This window comes from Scardinius erythrophthalmus, assembly GCF_964197995.2.
Source record: "Scardinius erythrophthalmus genome assembly, chromosome: 23".
NCBI classification, from domain to species: domain Eukaryota; kingdom Metazoa; phylum Chordata; class Actinopteri; order Cypriniformes; family Leuciscidae; genus Scardinius; species Scardinius erythrophthalmus.
This window is the reverse complement of record NC_138243.1, coordinates 6,545,335-6,569,191: the sequence shown is the minus strand read 5'-3', so window position 1 is coordinate 6,569,191 and position 23,857 is coordinate 6,545,335. Positions and strand designations below refer to the sequence as shown.

The window sequence follows — 23,857 nt, the reverse complement described above, 5'->3', positions numbered from 1 at the left end:
TTCATTTATATTCAGATAAAATGACTTTGAGCTTATAATGAAAATCCTAAAAGATGAAAAAACATGAAAAAAAAAATTGTACTGCTGGATAATGAAACCATGAAACCAGACACAAAGTAAATAGACATTAGAATCTATTAAACAAAGTCATTGTTTTTCTTTTTCCTTGTTTTTTTGTCTCTCTTGTTCTGTCCATTCAGGGGATAATATCAATTATTTATTTATTGACATGCTGTTCAGATCTCGTGCATATTTCATAAGTGCTCATGTTGCATGAAGAGCAAAAGACAAACGGGACACTGCGTTGGTACTTTGCGTGAATTTGGCGACTTGGAACCGTGGACTTCGACCCCTGAGGGAAGCTTGTGTTTACTCAGGGATTAAACTGAATTGGACCACATTAGCACTCCTTTTATTGAGCTAGTCTTTAACTGTTCTTTTGGCATTTCGCTTGCCATTCCCCAATTCTTTGTTTACGGATTACATCCTATAGAACACGGCAGTATTTGCATTCAGTTAAACAAAAAACAAAACAAAAAAAAACGGAATGGAATGACTTTAATCGGTTGGCTAGTTTATTCCCATCTGTTCCTCCCAAATCTGCATGTATTCTTGGAACGGCACAAACACTTCCCTCAGTGTGCATTCCAAACCATCATTAAAAGCAATTCAGGTTAATGCACATACTTAGCGAACCACAATTTCTAAATCAGTTACTTTGAGAATTAACACTGTTTGTTGACACTCTCAGTGATGTGAGCCGCCGTTTGGAGAAGATGGGCGTTGAATCTGGAAGCCGTTAGCTGGAATTAGTCGTCAATGATCTGTGATACTAAGTTTGAACGCTTCCTCTTCCTCTAGACTTCCTGTAGTGATGTCAATGGACACATCAAGAAAAAGAGAGGGTTGTATCTGACAAAATGAGGGAAGTTGTAAGTGCTAATGAAATTAGTCCTTCAAATGTAATGCTCAAGTGTCCAGATACAGGCACACATTTCCTTTTCAAGACTGGAGCCTTTGAAGATAAAAAGCTGAATTAAAGTGCCGTAATGAGTCGCTCCACACTCGGTTTTGGCTCAGGAAATGGAAGTGTAATGTTTTTTTTTTTTTTTTTTATCTGGTGCTGTGGAGGAATAACATATCTTTGGTGAGTGAGAACTTGTTAACACTCCAATCACGTCAAAAAGGCCACTTGTAGACTTTAAATAGTTAAATCTGGTGCTGTATGAACCTTCTGACTGGGCCACAGACATCCAATATGTATTATTAAAATTATAGGTAGCACTAAGGTTCTGTTTTTAACATTATTTAAAGGAATAGTTCACTTAAAAATGAAAATTCTGTCATGAGTTTCTTTCTTCTGCTGAAAGAGGATATTTTGAAGAATATGGATAACTAAACAGTTGGTTAACTCCACTGACTTCCATAGTATTGTTTTTCCTACTAAGGAAGTCAATGGGGTCCATCAACTGTCTGGTCACCCATATTCTTCAAAATATTTTCTTTTGTGTTCAGCATAAGAAAGAAATTCATACAGGTTTGAAACAACTTGAGGGTGAGTAAATAATGCCAACATTTTCATTTTGAAATGAACTATTCATTTAAGTGCATTAACATGAACTAACAATGACACACTTCTAAAGCATCGTAATGTTAATTTCAACATTTACTAATACATTGTTAAAATCAAAAGTTGTATTTGTTATTATTTAATGGACCTGAGCTAACATGAACTTACAGTTGTATTTTTATTAACTAACATTGAGAAAGATTAATAAATTTGACAAATGCATTCCTCATTGTAGGTTAATGCATTAACTAATGTTAACTAATAGGATCTTATTGTAAATAATTTCCAGTGAATCGAGTTTTCACCCAGACCATGGTATAATTAAGGTTAGACCATTTCCAAGTCATTAAAAAGACCATCAGTTGCAGTGTACTTACCAGACCATACTAAATACGGTAGCACTTTATTTTACAGTGTACTTGTTACATATGTTGCATGTACTTACCATAGTAATAATTATGCATAATTACATGCAACTAACCCTAAACCAAACCCTAATCCTAACCTATACATGTAGTTGATTAATATTACTCAGTACTTAAATATATAACTACACTGTAACAATGACACCTTAAAATAAAGTATAACCCTAAATACTTGTGAATGCAGCTTCCAGTTTCAGTCTCAAAGGTTCTGCAAGGTCAGGGTTTTAAATTTCAATAACGGAAGAGTCTGAAAATATCTGACAAAATGACGGCAAACAAGGGATTTTAAAAGAATGAGAGATACAAGAAGGGCCAAGATCTCATCCTGAACACTGTACACAACTACTAACACTTTTGAAAGAAAACTGTCTAAAATGGTACTTGCACCTGTTTGGCCTTGTACGCTTCCACTGATATAGCATCAACAGAAGCTGTTTACAGCCTTTGGTGTTTGGTCAAGCCGGCATCAGGTGGGGAGCGCCGCACTCCACTACCGTCAGCTTTAAGCACAGCTGGGCTGGAGGCACGAATGAAGGGAAGTGGGCAGAGTATATCTCAGCATGGTGGCAGTAATCAGCCAGCAGTGACTGCTGGGAGTCTGGCAGATCCATTTGCTGCTCAGTTGCCTAACATGCAAGTCAGAAATCTTCAGTTATTTTCTATATCTTAGTTGGAATTGCTTATGAGTGCTTTATACCAAAAGACGTCAGCGTAGTTGCAGTGGGGTTCAAAATATGCTGAATAGTAATCATGTAGTGATTTTTTCATGTTTATTGGACTGTAGCTCATATTAATATCCCAATTTTCTAATATTTATTTATTAAGTATCTATAATATCCTACATATGTAAGTAATGATGATTATTCTAAACAGTTTCTATGAAGCCTTTAAATATAAATGTTATAAATGCATTATTACGCATTTATGAAGTCTTATAATCAGTTCTGAGTTCCAATATATAATTGTAACCACATTTGTAATCCATAGTAATTACATGCATTAAAGCACATTACCACACCACATTTTGTGTGTTATACAATACACACTATTTCTATATTTTAGTCTAGTATTATTAATATTATAGTATAAATAATATACTGTAGTATTTATTAATATTTGGAATTAGCTTTTTATTTTTCAGTTTTCATTTTGATTTTAGTTTAAGTTTGAGTAATTTTGTAATGTGCTTTTTGTAATTTGTATTATTATTATTGTTTTATAATAAAAAAAATTGGGGGGATATTCTATATAGCTTAATTTGTTTTTATTACAGTTTTAGGTTTAGTAATTTTAGTACTCAAATGTATTCATTTCAGTTAGTTGCCAAAGCAGCATTTGTGCTTTTCTTTTACGTTTAAGGTGTTCATCTAATATTTATATTTTATCTTATTTTAATTATCAGAAACTATTTTTAATTGTTTTTGGTTTCAGTTACCAATAACAACTAGAAGCAAAAAGCCTACACAGAAATCACAGCCAATGTGAATGTGTTAAAGTCAACATGAAATGGAGTTCACAACCAATGTAGAAGTAGGGGAGGATTTCATTTTTTATTTCACTGGAAATTAGTGTACAGGTGTTTATCTTTGGATTAACATGTACCAATAACTAATTCAAGACCTGGAACATGGTATTATGAAAGTAAATAGCATCAATTTTGATGTCAGCATTTGACTTTAATGTTTAATATACAGTTACATGTGGATTTTGGACCAAATAAATTTAGAAACCAATAGGCTGGTTGGGACAAAAGCTCAGATTTACATGGAAATATAGCTTTTATCTTGTCTCATATATACCCAGTGTGCAACTGTTTCATTGTTTCACTGATTCACTGATTGCAATACACAATGTAAGAGAGAAATCCTCTTCTCGTTGTTCCGATGACACAACTTACACCTAATCTCATTTATGAGCTTTGGCCGCACTGAACAAGGCCCAGAATACAGTGAGGCATCTGGGATTGTCGAGGCGTAGCCATGTATGAGGGTCAGAGCGTATTTGATACATAATGATACGGCTATATAAATAGCTCTCTCTAATATTATGTCTCAGACTTATTCTTTATATCCGTCTTCCTCTCTCTCTCTCTCTCTCTCTCTCTCTCTCTCTCTCTGAGAGAAAAAGACAAACAGGAATCTGTTGATCAATTTTTTTAGCCTTCAAAGTTTGATTTTAGGCAGGAATTTCCATGAATTGTTATTTGTAACCGATGGTAGTGTTTTATTTGTGGATTTATAGCCTATAAAAGTACAGGGGTTACAAAGGACATTTTGACTCCTGCTACCATTTCGGAAGTTGACAGCTTGGCAGCAAAATGGCAGCAATTGTGAAATGGTTTGTGTAACAGAATTACAGGTGGAATCAAACGTTAAATATGCATTGACCTTTCTTTGAATGGCTAAAACTATTGTTTTAAAGCAGTCTTGCAAATCAAATGAGCTGATGTATGTAATTGACCAAACTAAATTGCAAAAAAAATAATTGTTTCCTGACACATTTCTCAGACACTCTCCGTCTGCCATTGTTGAAACATTGGTTGAGGGTTTAATTGGTAGAGGCCATAACTACACCATTACATGTATGTCTCCAATGGCGCCCATTTAAAAGTAGCCATGACAGCTGAGAAATTGTCGTTAGCTACTTTTCCACCATCGGACCAAAACGTTAACGGTTCCCGTTATAATTCACTAGAGTTTGGTTCAACAAGGCACGATTACAAACCCTTCTTGGCTGGGAATTCTCAACACGGCAGGCTAACCGTGCTGAACCATATTGGTCGAATGTGCAGCGCCGTCGTCACTCATTTGAGCGATGGAAACATCACATCACAAACACAAGTTAGTAATAGAAATACCTGATCATCCTCCATAATGCAGTCACTATTTACATCTCACACAATATGTAAACTCTTGTGTTAACCAAGGCAACGACTGCCACATTTGTATTACATTCCAAAGAGCTCCGTTATCAGCCCCACAGTGGAAAACGAAACCATATCCGTCCCGGCTGGGCCGGATCAGCACCAAATGGAACGGTTAAGCCGCGAGAACTGTTTGGCCCGATGGTGGAAAACGGCTGTTGAGGTGAATGGGAATTTGGTCATGAAAAGCACACATTTGCAATTCAAGGGCAATATATAAATATATATAAATATAGGACAATAGATGGACGAAACGCTGCAGTTTGATAATAATCGAATCAAACGCTTGACAGCCCAGGTGCTCAGTGGCCACTTTGTGGGAAAGCGCAGAGAACGTGGTTTAGTCTGAAATTAAAAGGATGCAGCTTTTGTTTTGTGGGTTTTGAGGAGCACTGGGGAAATGAGCAATGCTCTCTTTTCCAATTATGAAAGATAAAGTTCAATTAAAATGTAAATGCAGAGACTAACAGCCACACAGGCTGTGTTTGTCTGCGCACACTAGATGGAAAGACTTGCAGACGGTGCTAGTGGAAATGCAGTGAAGAAAAAAAAGCTCTTTTGGTCTTTGTTCTGAGCAGCTCAGGTGCAGATGAGATATTCTCTGAGTCTCGAAGCAAACACACTCCAATTTTCCTGCTCACTCTTTCTCTGTGTTGTACACTTAGGAGACCGGGAGGCAATGAAGTAATAGTTAATTCTTCAGAAAACATGCTCTGCACTTTACTGCAGTAGGATCTTGCTTTGTGGGCAAAGTAATTCTTCTGTCCCACTGTTTCATTTCTACTAAGCATGAGTGTGAGAGGTCTGTGCACCGGTCAAAATTGAACTGAGAACGCCTGTTACATTTTAATTGAATTCCTGAATTTGATTTGATTTTAAATGGAGGTTGAACTGCTGCAGATGGTATTTTTAATAACTCACTACGCATTTGTAAAATGCTGCTTTATAATTATATAAGTAAGCAATAAGGTACGAGAGGCTGTGCTGTATCGTGAATAAGTCACGGCTGAAGGGCGTTGTTAGGCACAGCGCAAATATTGGACTTTTTATATTGAAAGGACTGAACTTGTGAACACAGAGAAGCAAGATGCAACTGACAAATGATTAGCGTGTCAGGGCACGGGAAAACCCTGTTAAAAGGTCAAGATATTGCAGCGGACATTCAAACTGATTTTTATTACGAATATAGGACTGACCTGAAGGAAAATGCTATAGCTACTGTAAATGCAGGTACACTTGCTCACTCGATCTCTCACAATACTCTATAAGCTTCAATGAAAAATATCAATGAGAACATGTGTTTACGTTGCTAACCGTTTGGTGACGCGGTCATAGCCGTGTTTTATTGTGAATAAAACACTGCTATTGACCAATCAGAATCAAGGACTGGAACTAACCGTTTTATATTCAAACATTGTGTTATTCATTGAGAAAATGTGCATCAGTATACATCATCATTTCTGTTATGTGACTATATTAAATATTCCTGTTATTCCAATTCAACATCTTGTGGGTCAAGGTCAATTTAATTCAAATTCCAACTCGTGAATTGATAGTGAATTTCCCCTAGTCCTGCTGTATGACAGAAATAGAGCGAGAAAAGCACAGATTGAGCAACTGCACATGCTTTCGAGTTCCAGACTGAAGCTTCGGCAGTGCAGGACAGGCCAGTGATGGATGCACGGGATGAGTCACAGGCGCTGGGCCGTCTCTGCCATCACTCATCTCCCTCCACAGGCCTCAGCTGCAGTGCATTAGTCAAATTCCCCCTCTCCTCAAAGACATGCACGGGACTTCCCAGTCTCTTTGCGCCCCCTCCTCTGTTGTGGTCGTGACCTTCTCAACCTCATTACCCTCAGACACCAAAGAGTCTCCAGGTGGTCCTCATGTGTGTGGAAGTTCACTGCACCACACAAACAGGAAGACCCCTCACCCACCCAATCTCTTTCACTACGAACACCTCAACATTCTTCATCGCATACATCTCATTTGTAATCATCTCAACAGCACGCATCATTCCCACAAGTTCCATATCCCTGATTGGCTCTCTTGTTATTGATTGACAGGTGGAGCTCTCCGACAGCACCTCCCACACCATTACCGATGCTTACGCGGGGAAAGAGTACATCATCCAACTGGCGGCCAAGGACATGGAGATCGGCACTTGGAGCGACTGGAGCGTGGCGGTTCACGCCACCCCCTGGATGGAGGAACCCAAACCCATAACCTCCACCACTGAGAGCGACGTTATCCCAGGTATGCATGAGCTGTCAACCGTATGCCTACTCTCCTATTCACCGTAATGACAGTTTTGTCTGCCTCCGTGATCCCTGTTCTCTCATAAAACAATAATAGTGACTGATAATGGGGAGACAGTGTCTATTGCCCTGCATCTCACAGTCACGCTGCCCTCTGTTGTCAGAGAGGTTTAACAACAAATGAATAGTTGATGCACTCTGAGGTTAATGATGAATTAACATCAGGTTCTGTTAAGTTTATGAATGAAAATTCTAAAGTAGATGCCATATTTAATCGGACACCAGCAAAAACCCTTGAGGGACACATATGTCTGTTCAGTATGAACTAAAAATCAACCCTACCTCAAATGCCAAAAGTTATCCAAAAGAAAACAAAATGGGATACATTGATATTCTCTTTGTAACTTGGCCTTTAGTGTCCATATCTCAGTCAAAAAGCTTTTAAAAAACTGGGAGTTGTCCTTTATAATCCACTTTAAAGGTCTGGATTCTGCTTGGACTCACTTTTGACCATCCAGTCTTTCCTGATGGATTTAATCATGACTTCCTCTTTTTTTTCTCACTGAAAATTATGTTTTACCGTGAAATGATAGAATGATATTAGTAAATGGATTTGGAATACCACCTCAATGTAACCACAAGTTTTTTTGTCAGTCATGTCTCCCCAGTTAAGCTATGAATGCTCAGGTTTTTAACTGGACAATGTATTTCACGAATTCTATCACTATCCCATCGTTCACATTAGAGGTGTCACAATATACTGTATTAACGATAACTGTGGTAGTAAAGGAATGAAATATTCATGATATGTTAAAGGACACCTATTATGCAAAATTCACTTTTACATGGTGTTTGAACATAAATGTGTGTTGGCAGTGTGTGAGCAAAACCACCCTAGAATGATAAAAATCCACCCAGTGGTTTTTTTACAATCTCAATAAATCATAAGCACTGTCTCAGAATGAGCTGTTCTAAGATTCTATGCAATGTGACGTAGAATTGCACAGGCCCCTCCCACGACTGTTGATTGACATTTTGAGCATAGTTTGAGCATAGACCCACCCTGAGTGAGCTGGACACAGAGTCCGCCATTGTTCGACGCTTGAGCAGCTGTAGACAAGCATGTCTCCTAAGCGATTGAGGTGTTTTGTTGTTGGATGTAAGAATGAACATAGCAGTCTTCATTTACTCTCGTTGTTACTCGAGGATGGATCTGTACTGTTCGTGATCCAGCTTACGGTCTTCAGAGCGACAGTCCTAACGTTACTGACCACGGCAGAAATGAAAGTGAGAGCGCGCACTTTATGACAGCTCATCGAGTAGTTTTACGGATTTACAGTGTACCAGTTTATTAAGCACAGATTGAAAAGGTGTGTATATATATTTGTTTACTGTTAGTTGTAACGGGTGTTTTGTGTACTTCGCTGTGTATGTTCCATGCTAATGAAAGGGGGAGAGAGAGAGAGTTTTGGATAAAACTTAAATGCTCACATCTTATACTGTTTATTTAACTGCTCTTACAGTGATTTTCTGGAGTAAAACTAACGCTTCATCTTTTGTGTGATGTACAATAAACTTCATTGAACTCATCAGTATATTTTGGTCATCATTCAGACAGGGTCTGCTACAGCAGGCTTGTATTAATAGTGGATAAAAGCAGGTGACAAGTAAATTATAACCATAATTAAACTAAACTATACCTGTTCAATCTCCATACAGCATATATTCTCTGGCTCTGTGGGCATTATTGTCCGACTCCGAGTCGAAATGAACACCGCAACTGAGAGTTTCTGTTCTGATATTATCAGATGAGATTGTCCTGGTTCTGAGCGGGAGCTCGTGAGGCTCCACCCCCTGGGCCGGCAGCAGCAGTTAATTTGCATTTAAAGGGATACACACTAAAACAGCGCGTTTTTCTGAGCCCCAAAAAATGACAATTTAAACATGCTGTAAAAAAATATCTGTTGGGTATTTTGAGCTAAAACTTCACATACATACTCTGGGGACATCAGAGACTTATTTTACATCTTGTGAAAAGGGTCATAATAGGTGCCCTTTAATGCTACAGAGTGGTGGGCAATTTTTACTCCATTATGTTATCTGTACCTTTCCTCAAATATTTGATTTGTGTACTTCGCCCACCACTGATACGACATATATGATTTAAAAAATAATCCTGCGCCAATTTGTTGACTCTCCAACACAGTTGATGGCAGTATTGCACCTTAACACTGGTCGCCACCTGTCATAAAATGGACAACCTGATCTTACAGGAAAATGTAACTGTGTAACGAGGTGGAAATGTTGTATATGATCTGTATGATGTGAATTGTACAAAAATGTTCAATCATTAGAAAAACTATATGAATTAGCCACCAATTTTCAAAATGTAAAATAGTCACAAATTGCCATGAGAGAGTTTTGAAATGGACTAAAGACAATGACGCAGTGTGTAGCTACTACTGCCGCACAAAACCATGTCAAAGGAGATGACCAAGGAAAGAAAGACACTACCCACACCCCAAAAAAAGTTAGTTTGACATTTTACATAAAAAAGGCAGAGTGTCTTTTTCAGCAGGGAAAACATCCTAGTCAGCAGGGAAATGCTCATCAGCATAAAGTATTTTAGTACACTTTTGAACAGTTAGGCCCCGATCACACCTAATGCGTTTTTCAGGTTCGAAAATATATTTTTTTTCAACTGCAAAAACGCGAGATTTTGGCGCTGGGGCGTATAAACAGCGTGCAGAACGCTCACTGCCATAGGAAAACAATTGAAAAAAGGCGCCTCTCACTGCAAAAAAAAAAAAAAACGTGTTAGGTGTGATCGGGGCCTTATGGTTTCAAACTCACTCTCTACCTCCCAGTGGCGGAACTAGAGTTTTATACATGGGGTGGCCAGGGGGTGGCAACTGCTACTTTCGGGGGTACACACACACAGTGGAAAAGCTTGTGGAAGGAATTGGGTCACTCTGTTTGTGTCTATAAGTGTTGAACATCCCAAATATTTGCAGAAAACAAAGCTGAAGCACCAAGGAGATAAGATACAGTAGCACATGTCTGTTATGAACTGCTGCATTTATTTAAAAAAATAAATAAATAAAAATTAGATATAGCAGGCATCAAGCAGACATGTACTTGAAAAATTTAAACAATTTTAGTGAGCATCAATATAAAATCTTATCCTAAGAAGATTTAATACAACATAATTCTTTCTTTATAATAATTTATAATAATTCTTTCTAATTATAGAAAGAATTCAGCTTTAATTAATTTAATTATTTAATTCATTTTTTTGTGTGTGTGTGTGTTCATTTTTGGGTGAACTATCCTTTTAATCGGACAAAATCATCTCAACTTAAATTCCTGAATTCGGTATGTGATTGACTGCCTGTGTCTGGTAGATGCTCTGACCTGTTCCTGGTCCTGAAGTCTGACCACACTGACTCTGAGTAGCCAGTGGTGATGCAGGGACTGGGGTCTGTTTGCACCTGATCTGTCTGTTTGTGCTTTTTTAAAAAGAACTCTGATATCTCTCCCTTTCTTTTCATGTTTAATTTGACCCTGTTCAAAAATATGACAAATTGAAAATATGATTCCAATCAAATTCATATTCTAATCATCATCCAATTACCAAAAAATTTATCTTAACTCTTTCTCACCAGCATAAAAAAATAAAAATAAAAAATTGTCAGCCACCATTAGCGTTTTTGGTAATTTTCACAATTTCATGGCACCCCAGAATATTTTGTTGTATGAATATCTGAACATATCAAAAGAAAGAACAGACCCTGTGCTTTAAAAAAAAAAAAAAAAAAAAAAAAAATCTTTTTTATTCTAGCTTTGTGCATCCTTTTTTATCAACACTTGAATGTTGGCAAGTTTCATAAAAAGCAACATGAGCAAAAAGCTGAGAAAATCGCATTTTTATCAAAGACTACATCTAGATCAGATTCAGAATGATGATCAAAACACAGTAGATCGAGTCCATCAACACCCTACACCCATAAAGCTTCACAGTCCTATAGTGATCGCATTATGATATCGCTTGTTTCTGCTCTTCTTTGCCTGCGTTTTGATCTGGAGGTAACGTTAAGGGCCGTACACACCGGGACGAATATCGGCGCGCGTTATTCATCAGCGTTTTTCAACGCGTTTTTTGTGTTCACACCCAAGCGATTTTCGCTGACGATGAGCCGAGTGAACATGCAAATTCATTCCCTGACATTAGATGGCGCTTAATGTAAAACATAAATACTCCATAACAGTTCTCTTTTATCAAGATTTTTGTAGTCGCTGTCGCGTTTGTCATATAGTTCTTTATGTTCCGACACCAACGAGACCAGCAGCTCTACATTCATCTTGCCTTGCATCTTCCTCGGCGCATCAAACCAAAAAAACGAACCTGAGGAGTTTTTTTTTTTAAATTACGCTTTTATGCGCGGCGTTTTTCGTGTCGGTGTGCACACTCACATTGGCGCCCTTTGTTTAGTCACGAGGCGTTAAACGTCGGCGAATATCGCGCCGAAATTCGTCCCGTTGTGAACAGGCCTTTACCCTACTCATTCAGGAGATGTGTAATAGCGCCCTACCGTAAACTCGTCGATGGCAGGGAGAGAGTAATTTAAATTACATTCATAACTATACATTAAATCAACTAAGTTACCAGTCAAGATACCAATTTGATCATTGCTAGCCCTATTCTGAACTGAAGTAACTGAGCTACCTAATCAATTTCAAACTTCCAAATGTTAACTCGCTGAACACTGACTGCTGTGGCCTATCCCCACATTAGCTAGAACATTTATATAGCCTACTGTAACGTACACACGGCATGGTACTGTATATGTGTGTATTAATGTATTCGGAGCAAACAACCCTGATGCTAAACCTTAAAAACGTAGGCTACTTTAAATATGATGTTTTCTTATTCTTCGGTGAAGTTGAAGTATCTTGCAACCATCTCTCGTCCTCTGCTCGTCTGTTTGAAAACTGCGCTCGCTGGCGGCGAACGTAATTTTTTTTTTTTTTTTTTAAATCAGCATCAGCAACTGCCAGTAGCAAACATTTTGGACCCCCCTCTGGCTCCGCCACTGCTACCTCCCTACACTTGTATCATTGGCCAAAAAAATTATTGTGACAGCCCTTAGTAAGCAAGTAGTTTAATCGTATGGCCTGTTATCAAAAGTAGTGTCACTAACTGTGCCCCAGTTTTAGTTTTTCCACGTTTAGGATTTATTAATACTGGTACAACAGCCATTTTGGGATGGACAAAGAGAATCTTGTCTTGAAGACCCTTGTGATAGTCTAAGCACATTTTGTTTTATAAATAGCACTGACAACTTTATGACTGTTATTAAAAGTAATATCTAATGACGGCTGCCCTGCTCGGTTTGATCCAGCAGACGGCATTGAGTTTCTATAAACTGTTCTTGGAACGGAGGAAGGAATCAAGAAGTCAGCAGAAATGCATGCTAGTTGTGTGAGCCGTGTGTCAAAACTCTCTCTCTAAAAGCTTTCTTTCTTTTCTCCTGGGTAAAACAGGAGAACGTCCTTGTAATAATTCATCCATTGCCTCATGTTAGTTCTGCATTTTATTTGCTTAATTTGAGATGAGAGTCATTGTGCGAGACAGGTCTTTCTACTTTATCTGAGATGTTTTCTAGGGAGTCATTTCACACATCGTCACACTGCACAAATAATACAATAAACAAGCGATATTGAAACAATAACTAATATCTACTTACACTTGTGACATTCACAATTGCACAACATGAATACGTTCAAACGGTAGTGGAGCAGATGTTTAGTTAACTGAACATATTGTTCTACACTATTGTATTGTGAGTTACAATTAAAAAGTTTATTTTATTAAGTTGAACGTCTCATGTTACCAGGCTTTTGACTCTTGGTTTAAAATCTGGTCCAGTTATTGGGCCAGGACCCATCCAATACAACAAGAAGAGACTGCCTAACTGATAGGTAGTGACAAGTCACAGTTTGGAGTTTCAAATGAGTTTTCCTCCATGGTTTCCAATATCTGTAATTATTATTTATTTTTTTCACTCTCATTTTCAGAATTTTTTTTACATTTAATGTCTATACATCATCAAGCAAAAGTGGTTTAGCTTAATAACATTATTTCCTTTCACCATAAAGCTAACCTTTTGGCCACACCTGCCAATGACCAGTGACGTAAGAAAATTTACCGGCCATAAATATTTTTTAATAGCCATTTTAATCCTTAAAAGAAATTTACAAAAGTTATTCAGTCAAGAGCAGTGAGTGATTTTTCTTTGTCTTTGTCAAATCAAATTAAAAACACAGAAAACGTGTGTGTATCAGTATATTGGATATGTGCATTAGCTCTTAAAGTGACAGCAGCCTAATATTCCTGCTCTTGTCACTTTAAGAGCTAATGCACAGATCCAATATACTGATACACATGCGTTTTCTTTCTCAACTGTTTAAGTTAACGTAAGACATAACTGACAATGTTTACAAGGACATGTCAAGACAGGCATTTTGACATAATTATGTTTGAATATGTCTTTTCAAGCACAAGAAGATGTGAAAGTGAGCTCAATTCGCTATTTGCGCACTGTCTGAGACGCTGATTTCTGGGCACGTCCCATACAGCGTGCGAGAAACGAATTGAGTTCCCTTTCGTGTCTTCTTGCACTTTCTTGGCAATGCAGCCCTTTTGACCTTGACGCATAGTATGAGGGTCTGCAGGGTGTTGTTGTTGTTGTTCACACCACATGACATTTTTTAAATCCAACAAAAACATAAAAAAAAAAATTATACATATAATACTATATTTAAAACATGCTTATTGTATTCAAGTCATTGCATGTATGAATTTCATTTTTTTTTTTTTTTTGTATTTTTGAAGAAATTAATAGATAGTCATTCACCCATGCAGTATATAGTGCTTGAACCAAGGACATACAAACCATTTCCTGTTAAAAAAGTGACCATTTTCTTCTTCCCTGGCAGAAACCACCCCTGGTCCGCCTTCGGCTGCACCGCGAGTGGGTAAACCCACAGCGGCCTGCTCCACCCTTCTGTGGTCAACCCACCTGCTTCTGGCCTGCGTCCTGCTGTCCATCATGTGGTATGTGACATCATTGCAATGCTATTTCCAGAATGAACATCTCATTCCTTGTTCTAATGTGAGAAAGGATCACAAGCTTTCAATGAAACAATTGAACAATGCCTGAGGTATTAACAATGAGCAATGTGCGAACATAATGTGCAAGCATTTATAAATCATAAGAGGCTTACAGTACCACTTCATTTATGCAGATGGACTACACTTTTCCTAATAATGTACTATACATAATGACAATACACTTGAGACACCAATAACTAACTATTAGTTGAAGCCAATGCACATAGTTTATTAAAGAGATATTGTAACTCCGTGAGTAACTAAAGTTGTGTTATGTTCGCCTCATTGTTGGAGTTGGAGTCTTGTTTTTGTGGTCATGGTCTTGAGACCTCTATAGACCACATAAAATAAAATAAACAACTTTGGTCTAGGTCTGATCAGTCAATGTCCAAAACGAAAAATATTAAAATTAGTCTTAAGGTGCGCTCACAAAATGTTGCAGGCAAAAGGGTCCATTGTCAATGGTGTAGTTATATATGAAGCACAGCTCACACAGAAGTCACTTTTAAACCAAGCAGCTTTCTGTTGGTCAACATGGCGAATCCATGTGACCAACTAACTGCTAGCGAATTCTGTGTGGGGAAATCGTTTGCTATTTTCTATTTCTATTTTGGCTCCTGCGATGGGTAGGAGGGCGTCCCATCCCTGTGCGTTGAGCCGACCAGATGAACCAGTTGTTTCCAGTGCTGACAGTCTTGTGCCAGCAGCTCTGCATCCTCCATAGCAACTCCATGTTGTTGGAGGTCGCCCGCAAGGACGCCAAGCCATCGGTGCGGGGTCTACCTCGTGGTCGTCTCCAGCCTGCGGCCTTCGGATCAAACTAGAGAATGGCTCTCGTCGGATGGTCAGGAGGAAGGTGGAGGACATGGCCGAACCAGCGGGTGCGACGTTGCGCAACCAGGCAGGATGCTCTGGGCTGGCATGTGCGGGCTCTAAGCACTTGATTGGAAACCTGCTGGGGCCACCTGATGTTCTCGATGGTTCCACGCAGCCCTGGCGAACGCCACTGGAGATGGGAAACCAGTCTGAGTCTCTGCCGTTGATGCGGACACAGCTCTGAGCGTTGCTATAAAGCAACTTGAACAGGGCAACGATCTTGGGTGGTGCTCCAAGGGCGTGTAGGATACTCCACAGTGAAGTATGGCAGACGGTGTCAAAGGCAGCCTTCAGATCTATGAACCCGATATAAAGATGGCGATCTTTACGGAATTCATAGGTCTTCTCTATCAGCAAGCGAACGGCGGAGATTTGGTCTATTGTGGAGCGGTTAGGCATGAAGCCTGCTGGGGACGACGGCTGCTTCTGATGGCTGGGAGAGCACGAGTGAGCAAGATCCTGGTAAAGAGGATGGAGAGAAGGGTAATGCCTCTGTGATTGCCGCAGACTAGCCTGTCACCCTTACGTTTCCAGAAGGGCAAGATGACTCCTCTGGTCCAGTCGCTGGGAATCCTCTCTGTCTCCCACACCTCATTGAATATGTGGGTAAGCCACTCGACGATGCTTTCACCGCCTGATTTTAGCATCTCAGCGGTTATTGCACAGATGGCGAATCCATGTGACCAACTTGAACCGCTAGCGAATTCTGTGTGGGGAAATCGTTTGCCCTCATGTGAAATTCCCTATTGCATGGATTCCATTTGAAATGACAATATTTCACCCGTGAAAATTGGCTGAACAATGCTTGATCTCAAACAGTACCACAGTCTATTTCCAAGGTACTAATAGTGATACTAACTTAACTTCACCACTACCTGGTGCTGTATCTTCACCATTTCTAGAGAATTCAGAAGAATGCCTATTCAACCACTTTACTAAGGGCCCTTTTTTAGCGATCTAAGCGTATGGTCTAAAGCACACGGTTCAAGCGCACTTAGGTTGTGTCCGAATCCACTTTTGCTAGTTTAACGAGGGGAAAAATGTTTGGTGCGCCCGGCGCATGGTCCCTATTCTCTTAATGAGTAATGGGTGTGTTTTGGGCGTAACGTGCAATAAACCAATCAGAGTCTCATTTCCCATTCCCTTTAAAAGCCAGTTGTGCTCGCCCCATGGCGGTTTCGCAGTGTACATGGCGGAATTTGCAAACAGAAAAACTGAACGCTTCTCTAGCGAGGAAACGGATCTGCTCGTGCGCAAGGTTAAAGCGCACAAGCATACCATCTACGGGACAAAGTGTACGCATGTTCTGGACCCACATTACTAACGCGCTCTTTAACAAAAACTTTGACTTTAGACCAGGTTTCATTTGGTCAATGGTGCAGTCTATTTCAGTTGCCTCAAAATAGCTACGCGACAACAATGGGCCTTAACACACTTCGTTTTCAGACCAGCAGTCCATGGATGCACATATGGGCTCAAATGCATTTGCTATTTAAACAACATGGTGGACGTGAAAATGATAACTGCGTCGGGCTGAAACTAGCAACAACCATTTGTGTCGCACCAGGTGCCGCATTGCGCCGGGTATACGACAGGGCCAAAATCCCTTTATATTAGAAATGAATGCTGCAATAAATGTACAAATTGTTTGATTCAGTGTATTAAAATAGAGTCTGGATGCAGTCCTTTAAAGGTCTGGATCTTAGTGGATCTGATATTGATCTGGGTCTTGGTACAGTATGTTATTTGTCTGGGTCACAGTATTGGTTTAGGGGGGTCTGGTCTGGATCTTAAGATGGTTTACTTCGTTTTCTGCATTACGTCCCGTCTCGCACAGAGTTGAGCACACAAGCCTTTTAAAGTAGACTCCTTTGACCATAAGCATGGACATCACTTGCACATGCGCTGTTGTACATGGACTGTACTGATGATGAAAATTACGTCAATCAGACAGTTTGCGAGCCGGAACGTGAAGTATACTTTCGGCTTTAGCAGTTCTGGTATTGATCTGGGTCTTAGGAGGTCTGGTCTGGCTATTGGTAGCATGGTAGTGATGTAGGTAATTAAGGGGTCTGGTTTTGTTCTGGGTCTTAAAGGGCCTGGTATTGAACTTGGTCTCATGGGTCTGGTATTGATTTAGGTCTTAGTCTAGTTTTGAGTCTTGGAGGTTGTGGTCTTAAGTCCACTCGGGCTTTAACATCATTCACATGGCCACAGTCCTTGCAGAACGTGATTTTGTATCACTCTCGGTAGTCAAATGTTCTACACTTAATGAACAGACTACTGAATGAGTTCCAGTCTCAAAACAAACTCAAAAGACTATTGGGCCTTTTTGTAATTATGTGAAATTGAACATTCTTAGACACAATTGCAGTGTGGTCAGCCTTCTCTTTCATCTGGGAAAAACTAGAGATTGTTGACAGCGGGTTAGAATACAGGACAGCGACTAGAGACTCATAGGCTCGTTAGACCAGCACATTCCACCCAGAACCCCTGAGAAACTGAGGGACGGACCGTTTACTGATGCTTACAGCCATATAAACCTCATCGATCCCCTGCAGGAGTCAGAAAGCAGGGGGAGATAGCCAAGTAACAAGCCAGAGATTCATTAGCTCTCGGGCCATATGTTTACAGCATGCCTGTTATCTCAAACTCAGCAACACAGTATAACGAGCCTATCACTAATTAAAGCAAGCTCATGCATGGAGCCGGAAGGCAGGAGGAAGTGTATGATAGCGCCTCAGGGGTAGGATGTGTTCGCCCTCCCGAGACGGCCACGCACACACGCACAAATACCTTCGCCTTATACCTGCACACTGAGCCGTTCTGAGCAAGATTTAATTGGTCAGTCTGTAATAAGCCAAGACAAAATTAAAGGCAACATCACGGGTGGCTGCTCACCAATTACAACTTCCCACTGGCACGAAGTGGGAGCCATTTGGATATTGCTCTCATTGGCCCCTGTTTGTTCTCATTTGCAATACTGTGTGCAATACGGTAATTTATGCTGTAGTAGGCTGACCGCTGTATAGAAGTGCTCAGTTGGGGAATGTTTTCAAATTCGGTTGAGTTCACTGTATTGATTTGGGGTTACATAGATACACGCACAGTCAAACCAAAATGTATTCAGACACCGTCAACATTTCTCGCATTATCACAGTTTATTCGCTATGGTTAAGAAAATTGTTATAAAATATGACAAGAACTCAGAGTTATCAAATTGATATTTCATTGGTTTTGGCCATCTGTTTGACTGTCTCACAAATGAATTATGTTGAATATCTGTCAGCTGTTAAATTTAAGTACACAATTAGATAATACCAATTTAGGGCAACCAATTACCAAGCAAGTCTTAATTTTGTTCAGTCTGTGGTGTAAAAAGGTCGAATTAGTAATTAAAACACTTCAGCAAAACATGGTCAGGTCAAAATAATTTTTGGTCCCAATTTTTTATAAATTTTACTGGTAGTCACTGTAGGAAAAATTTTTGGGTATAGTATGTCACAGTTTACTTTATTTTGTTATCCTCACTTACATTGTTGTGTCCTAAAAAATCATATCTGGTCTGAAAAAAACTGTCTGACTTTGTGTGTGTATATATATTTCTAACATATATTTTATTTTCTTTGTTTTCAGATGTGTAAGCTTCATTCCTGTGGAAAAAAAATTGAGGAGTCTTCTATTTCTATTTTGCACATGTTAATAGATATCGTGCATTGATAATTTAATTCAAGTTCTTTTTCTCACGAAAGAAAAAAGACCTAGAAAGATTAATAAATGCTGACAATTACAAAAGGAAGACAAAAGAACAATAAAGCATTTCAACATCTCTGGCGACGACAGCTGATGGCAGACCAGACACAGACACAGGACCCGAACCCCAGGGGAGCAAAAGATTTGGGGACGCGAGCCTCACCTGCCTGGCAGCACAACAACACAAACAAAATTCATTCATCTCATCTTTGTTTGTCATACAAGATTTTTCCATCCATTTCGATCTTTCAAACTGTTCCGAGGACTGAAAAAGCTCATTTTGTGTAACATTGATTCCCACGACATACAGCTAACTCATCATGCCAAAGACTTGGACTGTTTTTCTTTTCTTTTCTTTTTTCACATGATCCCTAGCTTCCCCAAACCTGTGTCTGTAAGGAATTGGAACTGGCAGTACAAAATCTTCCCAAGCTTCAAAGACTGAGGAGTAACACATTTATTTTGAAGGCCATCATTTGATATCTGTTGTATTCCTTTTGTTTTCCTCTTCTTTTTTTCTTTTATAATTTTTTTTTTTTTTTTTTTTTGGCCCGTGAACACAGATAAGTTGAAACTGTAAATAGCAAAATTGGTTTGGACTGTTCTGGACCACCTTTTGTAACAGGAAGAACAATGTGCCGTGTCAGACCATCTGAAGATTAAGCACCGTTCGGAACCATATTTTCATTCTTCGACTATTTGCCTTTCACCATCTGTTTTTAGCAGACTTTTCTAGTCAGTATCACAGTTTAATACTACCTTCTTCAAGGACAATTGTTTCACTTTGTTTTTGGTTATCATTGAACAAAATATAATTTTAGAACCTTAGATTTCTTTTGTTGTTTATTTGTTTGTGGTTTGTTTTTTTGTTTTTGTTTTTTTTCAAACCATAATTGCTTAATTCTCCTTGATCATATTTTGTAAACTATGATATGTATCTTTAACATGAGAAAAGGTTTATTATTTAATAATGTATGTATTAGCTTTAGATTCTTGTAACCTGTATCTGGGTTCTTTTTATAGATGTATATAAAATGAGAAGTTGTTCATTAAATGTGACCATTTCACAATGAGTAGAACTTGTCAATCTTTTTGTTCATGTCCGTCATTGAATGTGGTGCATTTCTCAAATGGTATTACATTTGACATCAACAAGCGACCCAACACAATACCAAAATTGTTTACAAAATAGTCCTTAAAACCTGTATTTATCTTTCTATTTATTTTACTTTGCATAGTTTTGTTCATGACTTCACGATGTAACCTCACTTTTATCAAGTGACAAATGAATTTGAAGAAAAGCAGCATAGCATTTAACATTATTTCCCCCTGCCGTCTGCAATTCATATTGGAACCAACTCAGTTTCATGAGAAAACATAACTATTTTACAAGGTGCTGATTTCATAATACGTATGTGCTTTGTACGATTAAGAAAAAAACATGAAGGTCCACCCCTAAACTTGTCAGTGGGGTTCAAGCTAATTGAATAAAATGGTACAAGTAAGAATGTACAAATTCATACCAGTTACCAATTCACCAAAACGTAAAATATTTATGAACTGTTTCGACCTGTGACCCACTTTTGGAACTGCTGATCTAACATAAGCCACCCTTCGCATTATTACAGAGTGTGGATAAGGTCTCATGATAAATGTTTTCCTTTGACTGAATGCCCATGTGGAAGATGAGGTTGAAGATGATTACAGATGATGGCATTTGAAACGTTCAATTAAACTATGCTGGATCTCTGCAAAACACGTTATCTATAAAATCATAAAACACACTGCAGTAATTTATATACGTGTTACTTCTTTCTTCATATCTTTTTTATAGGCTGCAATTTGTGTTTGTGTACACTTGCAACTACCATTATGTTAAAGTAATAGTTCCCTACAAAAATTAAATTTAAATCATTTCTTCTTGTCGTTTCAAACCAATTACTATCTTCTAAAAACAAAAAGCTCCACCAATAAGCTTGGCTCAGACTACAGGAGTTTTTAAATCCTTTAAATTATGAAATCTGGCTGCATCATGAACATTAGGATAATCTTTACTGATTGTCTTCTCTCAAATCTCAAGCATACGCACACCTCAAGATTCGAAAATCATCTCAAACTACAATATATTATTATGATTATCATGCCAGAGGGAGCACCTCACATGATCTCATGCGGAACAAAATGTATATTGTTTGTTCTTTAGTGAGAACTGGAGGTTTTAATATCTGTTAAAGGGATAGTTCACCCAAAAATGAAAATTAGCCCATGATTTACTCACCCTCAAGTCATCCTATAATATGACATTCTTCTTTCAGACAAATACAGTCGTAGTTATATTAAAAAATGTCCTGGCTCTTCCAAGCTTTATAATGGCAGGATATTTTTTGAAGTCCATAAAAGCGCATCCATCCATGATAAAAGTGCTCCACACGGCTCCGGGGGTTTAATAAAGGCCTTCTGAAAGTTACAAATATTGTATAGGCATTTGCAGGGGTGTTCCTAGGTTTTAAAAACATCAGGGGATGAGCCCGAAACATCAGGAGCTGGGTAACAATGATTTGATACAGAGAATAATGTATTATTGTATATATGCAGGGGCAAACTAGCTCAAAAATTCAGCCCTGGCACTGTAGCCACACCAGCACACATTACCACACAGTCATGCGTATTCAAATGTGAGGTAGTTAGGGGGGTTGGGGGGCTCCGCCGATAAAATTTGGATTTCTCAGACCTACATATGTGCATTTTAAGGTGTTTAAAGGCCAAAAAATTTGGATAACAATAGCTTTAAAAGCAAGTCAGTGGGCAGTATAGCATACATTATTTGTCAAGATAACAGATTCTTAAACATGAGAATGAGGATAAATATTGCAATGAATGATCCACACTACAAAATGGAAATGCAGAATGTTTCTGCTTATTGATGACAATACACAATCACATTTTCCAAACAGGAATGGCCTTAAATGAGATCTCTTTCAAGGATTATTTTGCATAGATGTTACATTTCAATCAAAAACCAGTGCAATCTTTTTGTGTCCAGAGGCAAATGAGCAATTTATATTACCATTAAAGATTGGTTTCAGCAACTTGTTTCTTTCCTGAGTTAATCAATGTTTTTGGCACTAATCAGTTTAAAGTCCAATTGTTCACTCATAAAGACAGTCACTTGTCGCCACCTACTGGCTTAATGATGCAAGTGGTGCAAACACAGACAAGCGGAGTGATACAAAGGGTGAAAAGGATAATACTGGTACATATTATATTAAATATTTTGTAATATATTTAAAATATTTAAATAAATATATTATTATATTAAAATAATATAAAATATCAATATATTATTATTCAATCAGTTCTATGCAGCAGAATCAGATTTAACAGATTTATTTTTTGACCAATTGACCTTTGGCCGGCCCCTCCCCCAAAACGGCCATTGTCCAATCACACATCATAGCAACCGTTACTATGTGAGCAGGTCCGACAAACATTAGCAAGATGGTGAAGCGTGCGCCCATGGCGTTTGTAAATCGGACACTCTGACGGCGCTGATCCACTTGTCCGTGCGACACTTCTGTCGCGCTGCGCTCCACTATATTCCTATGGGTGGCGTGATTTTTTTTCCCAAACCACTTCAGCGGAAATCCCGCCCTGCAGCCTATTTAATTGGTTCAGGTTACAGTGACGGGTAGGTTTAGGGATCAGTGTTTGGTGTAGGCAATCTGTGACGGGTAGGTTTAGGGATCAGTGATTGGTGTAGGGCAATCAGGGCGGGATTTCCGCTGAAGTGGTTTGGGAAAAAAAATCACGCCTATGGGTGACGTCAAGCGACTTTGTCGCACCCGCAAAGCATTCCGGGAAGGCGGCGCTTCATTTGAAAAAGTGCTGCGCGTCAAAAAGCTGGCCGATGCCCATCTTTATGCAAATGAATTCCGTTAAACGCGGCGCGTCTATCCAATAGAAGAACAGCATATGGAGACGGAGGGAAGTCTCTCGCTGGTCCTCTGTTCTAATACGCTACATTTCCCGCTCGGTCAGAACCACGCCCATAGCGGTAAACGCCCTCAACGTACCAATGTGGGGAGGCGTCGCGACACCATGCGACAGTCGTGTCGGACAAGTGGATCAGCGCCGTAAGGCTGTGTCCAAATTCAGGGTCTACATCCTCCTTAGGATCCTTCCTACCCGGTTGAAGGAGGAGGGGTCCTCCGACGACCGCAAAGCCCGGAAGTCGGTGTTTGTGAATTTGGACAGCCTACCCTTCTTTCACATATTTTCAGAGGAGAAAGGCCGTGAAATTTAAAAATACTACTGTTACTGTGTCACGAAATGTAGTTTTAAGAGTTTTTCAGTCGACAACATAGGCGCCGATACCGTGGGTGCTCCGGGGCTCGAGCACCCACGGAAAATACCGAGCACCCACATGTGCCAGACTGTCATTAAACATTGCAGTTGGTGCTATGTGAAGTGTTTCTCGGATGAAAACGCCTATTTAGTGACCCCGCTCTGTACGCAGAGACACGTTGCTCCCATAGTCAGTATATCCTCCTGAAGAATTAACCGCAATGGTGAGTCAACAAAAATTTTGCTCAAACGGGTGCGGGTCGGACACGGGTCTAAACACGGGTTTAAAACAATCACGTACAAACGTAAACATATATGCACATTTTTAGGAACACATCTACAAAAATATGCCTGTATTTCAAGTAAATAAAATAATTTAAAATCCACATCAGTTGTGCCCACGCCCTCTCAGGAGTCTCTATACCTACTTTCACTTTTAAAAAGTCATCATAACCGCGCGCGCGATCTGCTTGCATTCATCGAGATGGATGCTGTCTGAGGAGTTGAAGAAAAGAATAGCTAGTGGAGATGGTA

The 23,857-nt window shown here is 39.2% G+C and overlaps 1 protein-coding gene across 1 annotated transcript in view; it reads left to right on the top strand.

Annotated features, from left to right (window-relative positions):
• cntfr (ciliary neurotrophic factor receptor) overlaps positions 1-20,054 on the top strand; it is a 188,935-nt gene extending 168,881 nt beyond the window's left edge. The window contains exons 7-9 of the mRNA XM_081354183.1: positions 6,985-7,174; positions 14,176-14,293; positions 18,863-20,054. Of these exons, the coding sequence (XP_081210309.1) occupies positions 6,985-7,174; positions 14,176-14,293; position 18,863 (309 nt within the window). The 3' untranslated portion in view covers positions 18,864-20,054. The remainder of the gene's footprint in view (positions 1-6,984; positions 7,175-14,175; positions 14,294-18,862) is intronic.
• The last annotated feature ends 3,803 nt before the right edge of the window (positions 20,055-23,857 follow it).